We start from the raw sequence: 8963 nt of genomic DNA on the forward strand, positions 1-8963 counted from the left end.
TTAACTCTCGCGAGATCACGTTTTGAAGTGATTGGTCATTAATTATCCTGACCTTGACTTCCCTGTAAATAGTGTGTTGGAATAAAGTTTAACGTTTTACTAAAAGTACGCCTTCCTTACGTCGATGACTTTGCCGTTGAGGAGCCACTTGACTTCCGCCTTGGGTTTGGTGAGTTCCACGGCGAAGGTGACGTCCTCCCCGTACTCGCACTCGGCACCGTTCAGACTCGACGTGAAGCCGGCAGGGATTTCTGGGCAGCAGAACAACAATACGCTTTATTTATTGCACATTTTTGCCACCCTTGGCTAAGTACAGGTCACAACAAAACATGATGAACAGATACAGCTAACAGATACAAAAGTAACTAACTTTCGTTATATAAATTCAACTTCTCCCTTTTGAGTTATTGTAGAAATAAAGGAACAGATGTGTTTTTCGATGCAGGGATTTCTGAGCAGCAAACAAGACCAGGTTTCATTTATTATAGGACATATCATCGTCACAAACCCACAATGTTTGTTCTCCGTTCATGCGTTTGTCTGCGTTGGTGGTGGCATAAAAATATAAGCTGAAAAAAAACTGAGTGTGCGACAGCTGTCGCCATGTCTTGTAATATATGTTGGAATAGAAAAAACATACAACGTGCGATCGAGGATATCGCGTCTAAAATCTATGACCTATGAATTTGAGTGTCTTGTCATTTTTCTTATGTTAGATTAAGTTTACAAGAGGCAGCGAGAATATAAGCTGTGTACAACTTGAATCCACCGTCATTTTGTCTTTATCCATTTATTTTTAGTATTTGATGCTTCTCTGAATTAAAAAAAAGCAGGTTTCTACGCAGGTCTAACCGATGAGACACTAGCCCGTCTGTCCTGTACCGATGTGCTCTAGTTCCAGTGTTGACTGAAGGTAAGTAGCGGCGGCGGGCGGGATCCAGTTACAGGATTATCACAGAAATACCACATGTTTTATCGACCAGTGCGTCACCTGTGTATTATACGGTCGTTATACCAAGATCGTATCTTTCTTTATATATTCCAACATTTCAAGACTAGACATGGTGACAGCACCCTCAAGTTATATCAACTTATTTTATGCCGCCACCAACGCAGGGGACAAATACAGGACAAGAAAATAATCAGGAAAGCTGTGTAAAGTGCCTTTCTGAAGGGCACAAGATCGTTGACATGTCAAGACTCGAACCCGGGACCTCTCTTGGTTCCAAGTCGAGCACGCTACCGCTACGCCACACGACCCCACATCGTATCTTTATCTTCTTTATTCTTTATTTCAGGTAAAAGAAGTACCTATTACTTACAGGAGGTATGGAAGGAAAATAATCGCTTTAAAAACGAGTAACAAATCCTCACCCGCCGAGTTTCAAATGTGTATGTCAGTGTAGTGGTAAACAAACATCTCGCTAGCACTACATCGCCGAGGTAGGTTCATAATAATTCTAAAGCAATTGTTGCGGTATCATACTTTAAGTGAAGATCCGGTTATATATAACGTATCATGCACCTACGAAGTATACGATGGTTGGTTTTCTACTTCGGAAGACCCTGCCGCACGGCGTAGAGTTGAGAAGAAACAAGTGCAATTGTTTAAAAATTACGACGTATGATACGATCGTCCACGAAAACAAAAACATAATAATAGGTGCATCGTACGATGTATATGACCGAGACTTAAATGCAACTATATGTACAATAAACAACACCATCTGCACAGGTACATGTGTGTGTGTCGTGAGTGTATTTGAGCGTCTTTTAGTCCTTCCTCGAGCAAATCAAACAACAAGAAACAACAAAGGGTAAAAGACAACTCCGAGAGACTGGTTATATATAGCAGCCACTTTGGAAACCTTTGTTTGGGTGTATCCTACAGCCAAACAACTTGAAACTTTATAGTGTTATCTTGGAAGCAACGAATGTCCTAAACTACTGCTTGACACTTGACTTAAACAAGAACTGTGATAGGTATCGTTTTACTTCTGGCGAGTAAGAATGTCAAACATGCAAAGTTAAGAACACTGTGATCGGTGGATCAACATAAAGGGATATGTTTGGTAAAAAAGGGTCATCTGAAGAGGGCTCTCAAACAAGCATCCCTGTTTACAGCGAGGTATTTCAAGTATTGGTGAAGAAGTTCTTAAAACAACAGAGAAAGGTAATCTTCTTCTGGAGTTGTCTTGCTATGCCCTAATCCTATATCTGCCACATGCGTAGTGTTTAAATTAAAAGTGGTTGAACCGAATTAACATTTCTTGGTATTGTTTTAGGCAAAAGTACACTTGCGAGGACAATACAGGTACTTCCTTGCTGTGTCTCCCTTACCATAAGATCATGGCAATACACTTACACGAAATTCTCTTGAGCTTGCTTGAAAAAGAGTACTCTCAATGAACTGACGCTATGATGAATTCCTACTGTCTCTATTTACATAATATTTTAGTACACATAAAATCATGAATTCAGTCCTGTTTCCAAGTGTAGGTCTAGAAGACCCTATCGTTACGATGGACAACAAAATCGCTGTGTTTACAAGTTTGCTCCTTATCTCTTCTTGTTGACTATGGTATGAATTTACACAGGAAACCGTCTCTACGTTTTCGTAGATGGACTTAAATCTCACCTGTGCCTCCCCCATCTTCTAAAGTATCCTCCTTGGCTTCTCCTGATGCCGACTGCCCCATGGTTAGCTCACATTTTTGCTCAAAAGTTCGAAAACAACTCTTCTTGGATGCGCTGCCCCAGACACCAGAGGTGCTTACTTACAGTGCCAGTGTTTGCCTTACCCGCACGGACCACTGGTAGTGAGACGGGTCAGCTATTTGGTCACTGGATTAGGGATGACCCGGAAGGAGTGTCACACTACTTTGCTGTTCGTCACGACATTTTTTCCCTTTTTCCCCCAATTTCTCTTTGTGTAATATAACCACGTGTATGTGTAGATATGTAAATATTGTACGTTTAGGAATGCATGTATAGCATCAACACCTGAGCTGCAGTGCAATGTGAACCAGTCAGAATTGCCCTGAGGAAGGTGACAGACGGTCACCGAAACGTCGGCTGTGAATAAAACACTTAGTTGTGTTAAAAGAGTCACTTTACTCGGTGACTTACCAACCTGATGAAACTATTCACGGAGGTTCCCTTAGTGTAGCTTACATGTACGTGGCTGGCATATTTCACTGCGAAGTTGTAATATTATAGTAAACGGACGCTCATTCAGTAGTCAAAGACCAAACATAGCAGTTGTTCAAGTTGTAAAAATGTCACCAATGACAAGACGGATTGCAGCAGTGCCTGAATTATGTTGACTTGTTTGGTTACCCTCAACTATATTTGGAGCCTATATCAACATCATATAAACACCTGTAATAACAAAGGGCCTGGTTGTAGCGCAATGTTTATAACTCAAACAAGCTTGCCTAAGAATTTCAAACCATTTTAAGACTGAAGAATTCTGAGATGCGTTTTTTATCAATCGTTCGGTGTAAATTTGCTAGCTGCTGCCGTGCTACGTGCCTGCGAAGCTGGTGTGTTATATCGGCTATACTGATACAGATATAGAATCGTAGAAAGATACTGATAGAAAATACGTTGAAGAGAGGGCTTTAAAATCTGTTTGACACAGTGGTTATCACAGAACGACAAGGCAAACGTGTGTGTGCCGAGTGTTAGGACGTTTGCAACACGAAACCTTTAGATCAATACTGATGAGTACCTGGGCATGTTCCTCCTTTGTTAGGCGGCGTGTCGGGCAGGTTAAAGACAGGTAACTCTCACCTGTCTTTATCTCATTTACATATCAATTCTGAGGCCCTTTTCTGCCATTTTCCCACTTAGCTTTGATCCGGTTCTAAGCCGGATTAAATCAAATCTATTCGGCTCGATCCGGACAATTTTGTCCAAGTGGGAAAGGCCACAATCTTTGGATAACTTCCTGGTCAACTACAGATCCCATTAATCATTTAGGCCCTTTTCTCACTAGGATAAAATTGTCCGGATCGAAGCCGGATCAAAGCCAATCTATTCGGCTCGATCCAAACAATTCTATCTGGCAGCAAGGGCCTTAGACTATGCCGAGAATGCACGCAATTTTCTGCCATAAAACGTTTGTATAAGGAAGGTGTCCATGCCTTTTCTGGGTTGGGACTAAACACCTGTGTTGACTCTGGTTTACGGCCATGTGAGTGATTATAGTACTAGTATCCATGTCCATCTAGTTCTATGCATGGATAGGATAGGGTTAGGATCAGTAACGCTACGGTTATGGATAGTCTCCCCAAGCCCAAGAACGTAGATTTGCTACAGCCACTTTTGTTGACCATCCAAAACCGTGCCTGAGCACAGTTCTTGATAAAGCACAGTTCTGGGTACAACAGGGTTGAACCTTGACTGTTCATATGTTGCAACGCTATGGATCTCCGCTAGGGTGTAATGTTGACAACAGAAGGCGTCATAGGAAGAATTGGGCGGCTATGTTTTACTTGGCTGTTTGTCCTGTCGTTTATACTGTTTGTTCTTGTCAGGCCGATGAAAGCACGGCAAAGAAGGGTTGGGAATACAGTCTTACAAAATGGCGTACCTTTCTCTGTGTGTGTGTGTGTGGGGGGATGTTAAGATGTAACCAAAGATAGAAGTTCATGTTCAGTGCCAAAGAAATATAAGAGAAGAACTTGTTAAGAGGGCACGACAAGAGGGAAATATTCGAAAGCTCAAAAAGCGACCAAGTGTACTTTGCAATAGTAACAAGCATGTCAAAGCTTCCCATGTGGTATAAGCTATACGCATTGTTTCTAAACCATTTCGTACGGACACAAAAAGATGATGTGTATGATCCTTCTCTAACTGGCATATTTTCACATCATCTAAAATTTCTGAGAGAGCTTTGAAGTCTTTCCTTATTTAACTTTAGACTGGTCATTTTGTATCGTATTTACAATCCCTTGGCACAGTGTTTACCGACACAACAAGAGAACCATCCGCACACATGCCTGTAGCACGTATGCAATAAAATTGAACGTGACTTTTGCATGTTGTCTCGCGTAGTGTACCTAGGCGTTACTTACTATGTATTGTACCAATGTTGTTGGATCAAGGACAGCAACGGACCTGGTAGTACTAGTCTGTCATTTCAACTGCCCAACTATCCAAATATTTATACGGCCGTGTGTGTATGTGCCGCTTAAGTGATTCGTATTTACGGATATTTTGTGAAAACAGTACTGTATTCAACAGTTGGTATATGGCTAAGATAATTTTGAAACGATGCCCGATTTGTTGTACATTACATTTAGCCCAACGCAAGCAATAGAACAGCACATGCCTACCTGTATGTACATTAAGGGTTCAGTTACATAGTTGTGTGATGGTGACACGGTCGCAAACTTTGGATATCCATACATGTGTGCTACAAAATTCACCTGTCTTATTATGGAAAAGGCTGTCTGAGATCCTTTTCGGCGGTTGGTTCTGTCCAGGCTTGAAAATCCTTCAACATCAAAACCGCACGACGTCCTACGACGTGATGTGACCACCTGTTAATAATATTTGACCCCCCCCTCCCCAGTAAAACATCACAATTTATCCCTATTCTACTGACCTTTAACATTGACGTTGGCGTTCGAGGTTCCTCCCGTGGTCTTCACAGAGTACTCCCCACTGTCCTTCGGTTCGGCGTCTAGGAATATCAGCTTGTGCGTCTTTCCGTCGGCCACAATCTTGATGTTCTTTAAGTCCTTGTCCGGGATTGGCTTGCCGTTCTTGAGCCACTGTACCTGCGCTCCGTCCTTGTGGACTTCGCAGGCCAGTTCCGCCTTGTCTCCCTCCGTCACTTTGACGGGCTGAAGCTCTTTGGTGATCTTCACGGGCTCGTCTGAAAATAAAGATTTGTAACGACGGGTGATCAGTTGTGCACCGCACATGTGAAATTTGTGGCGACGCTAGTGGTTATGGCGCCGTCATGCGAGCTCCGTACGAATTGCACTGACCCAAAGACAAGAATTAAAACTGACGCCATATAATATATTTGACTCTCAGTACCGTATATACCACTGACGATATACAGGGATGTGGCCATAACCTTCAGAGCAGATTCTACGTCAACAACGCAAACAACAAGACCACCTTACCGCTGCAGCCAATAGGCGATATGTAGAAACAAACATACAAACCAGCTTAAAAAACCCGTAAGAAAATTCAAACTCTACTACTGGATCAGTTAACGGATTTATTTCCGGACGTTTCGAGTGACTTCCATCACTCTTCTTCAGCGTCACAAATGAACAGAGAACCGATTCACTCTTATATACAAGTAACTAGAAAAACCGGTTAAACAACAAGTTCCGTAAGAAGCTTTATCATGTAAAAGAACGGTTCACTCAATGTACAGGAATTAGAACTAGAAAAACCTGTTCAACAACCGTAAGAGTCTTTGTCATGTAAGGAAGGTTCCTATGGTAAGAATTACCATAGGAAAAGTTACTGTCCCTTGGGCTGTGGCAGGGCGGGATCCCATGTGCTTGAGAGTTCTATGCGCAGTCCCCCCTGCCTGTTCAGGGTGGGGTTAAAAACCTTTATTTATTTATTGGTTTGGCTGTTCAACCCTCACAGCCAGGGCAGCTCATCTAACGAGTGGCTATTACAAAGGGTTTGTCCTGCTGACAAGGCGTGATAAAACATTACAGCAACATATAAGATGGCCTACCTTAACAAAACCTTAAGTTTGAACCCCTAACGAACCTGTGACATTGATCTTGCAGTTGGATTTCCCGTCTTTAGTGACCAGAGTGTACTCTCCTGCGTCGTCCTTCCCCGGGTTTTTGATGACGAGTTTCCGCTTCTTCCCGTCAGCCACGATCTGAAGCTTCCCGCTGTCCAACAGAGCTTTCGGGATCGGCTTGCCGTTCTTCAGCCACGTCACCTGAAGGAAAGGTATATTTTTTTACCATCTTTATTATATACATGATGAACGATTTGTTTAAAGTTAATACAATATGTACTTTAGACACAACACAAAGAAGTTCTCTCGCCTACAGCTTTCGACCAGTTACTCTGGCCTTCCTCAGTAGACTGACCCAGTGATGCTTGTCAGTGAGGAAGACCAGAGTGACTGGTCGAAAGCTCCAGGCGAGAGAACTTCTTTGTGTTGGATCTTAAGTTTTACCTTTAGACATGTAACTACCAACACACATGAACCTTCATGATAAGATGACAGATTGCTTGGATGAAGTCTAGGACAACCCTTTATCTCTTGATACAGCAATAAGAGAAGGGCGCAAGACAAGTAAGACAAGGACAGTTTACAAGTTACTATGTGCATCGGACATTTTGGTGTTTCAGTTGATGGTTGTTTGAACAAAGAATAAAGAGTAAAAACCTCTCCGTCAGCCTCCGACACTTCCGCCTCCAGGGCAGCTTCCGGTGAGTTCTCTACCACGTCCGCATCCCGTAGTCCGGACACGATGTTCACGGGACGATCTGGGTTGGGGAGTCAACATATAAGTCAACAGGAGAAAAACTAACTAAATCCAACACTACAGTGACTACACAATGTACTACGGACAACGCCTTTGTTGAGGCGTCGCAAATAGACCGATTCGGATCGAACGCGTCGAACCCTCTGTTCTATTTCAAACACCTCGAAGTTTCGAAGGTGTTCGAAATAGAACATGTTAAGGGTTCGATGTCAGGGGTTCGATCCGGAATGGTTTACACAAACAGCGCGTGTACATTGCATTGCAGGGCCGTAACACACCGAAGCACGAAGAAGACGCTAAAAAAGGGGCTAGAAAGCTGTATGTTAGAAGAGTTACACTAAGTTACAGCCAATAAAAATACACGTCTATGCACTAAGGCTTGCTAGCGTACGTTCTGCATCAAACCACGCAAAAGCACTACGCATGGCCACAGCAAAGACACCACAGACAAAATGTGTACTTGCACACAAATATGTAGGCTTGCTAGCTGCTACTTGCTACAAATCAATTAAAAGCATTGCGTATGCTGTAAAGCATCTACGAGCTTTCACTACGGTTGCCAGTCTACTGTACAGCATCAATGAGTCTTTACTGCAATGCATTGTTATACGGCCATCGCAACCAACAGGTCTTGATGAGTCCACCGATTGTCGCACTAGCAAGTAAGCTGTGCTACAGGATACCAAAGCATTGTGGAGACATTCATGGCAGGAATGACCTCCCAATCTACTTTCTACATCCAAGCGCATGCTGCGATGCATCTATGAGCATTTTCTGCCATTGCCACCAACAGGTTTTGGTGGATCCGCTAAGAGTTGCGCTAGCAGGTAAACTACTAAAAGCATTGCCGTGGAATCCGCCGCAAAATGCAGCACAAACCTGCGACGTTCAGTTTACAGGACGATTTCCCGTCGTTGGTGACCATGGTGTACTCCCCGGCGTCGTCTTTGCCGAGGTCCTTCAGCTTGAGTTTCCTCTTGTTGCCGTCTGCTACGATCTGAACTTTCCCACTGTCCAACAGATCCTGGGGAATCGGCTTGCCGTTCTTCAGCCATGTCACCGCTCCGTCAGCCTCCGACACTTCCGCTTCTAACGTCACTTCCGGGTCCTTGTCCATGGCCTTGACGTCCTTGAGCCCGGACTTGATCTTGACGGGACGGTCTGATGATGTGCGTGTAAAGAAGGGGTACAATTCAGATGATGATGTATCCAGAACCGTGCTTTATCAAGAACCATGCTTCATCTAGAACCATGCTCAGACATAGTTCTGGATGGTCCATGCCAATCCAGAATGGTGCCTGGGGCAGATCTACGTTCTTGGATACGCGGAGACTATCCAGAACCGTACCTGATTCTAACCCTAACCCACTCAAGCACAGTACTAGATAGCACGCTTCTGGATACAACAGATGCGCATGCCTTCCAAGCAAACTACAAATTTGCTTGCGAAGGTGCCATGCAGAATACCAACGT

The 8963-nt window shown here is 43.5% G+C and overlaps 1 protein-coding gene across 1 annotated transcript in view; it reads right to left on the reverse strand.

Moving 5' to 3' along the window:
• The window catches only part of LOC109461700 (obscurin-like), an 88717-nt gene that overhangs the window by 24007 nt on the left and 55747 nt on the right, over nucleotides 1-8963 (reverse strand). The window contains 5 exon segments of the mRNA XM_019758086.1: nucleotides 121-251; nucleotides 5615-5887; nucleotides 6754-6934; nucleotides 7391-7491; nucleotides 8370-8651. Coding sequence (XP_019613645.1) covers nucleotides 121-251; nucleotides 5615-5887; nucleotides 6754-6934; nucleotides 7391-7491; nucleotides 8370-8651 — 968 coding nt within the window.

Source organism: Branchiostoma belcheri, unplaced genomic scaffold (assembly GCF_001625305.1).
Source record: "Branchiostoma belcheri isolate BF01 breed outbred unplaced genomic scaffold, Haploidv18h27 scaffold95, whole genome shotgun sequence".
NCBI lineage: Eukaryota > Metazoa > Chordata > Leptocardii > Amphioxiformes > Branchiostomatidae > Branchiostoma > Branchiostoma belcheri.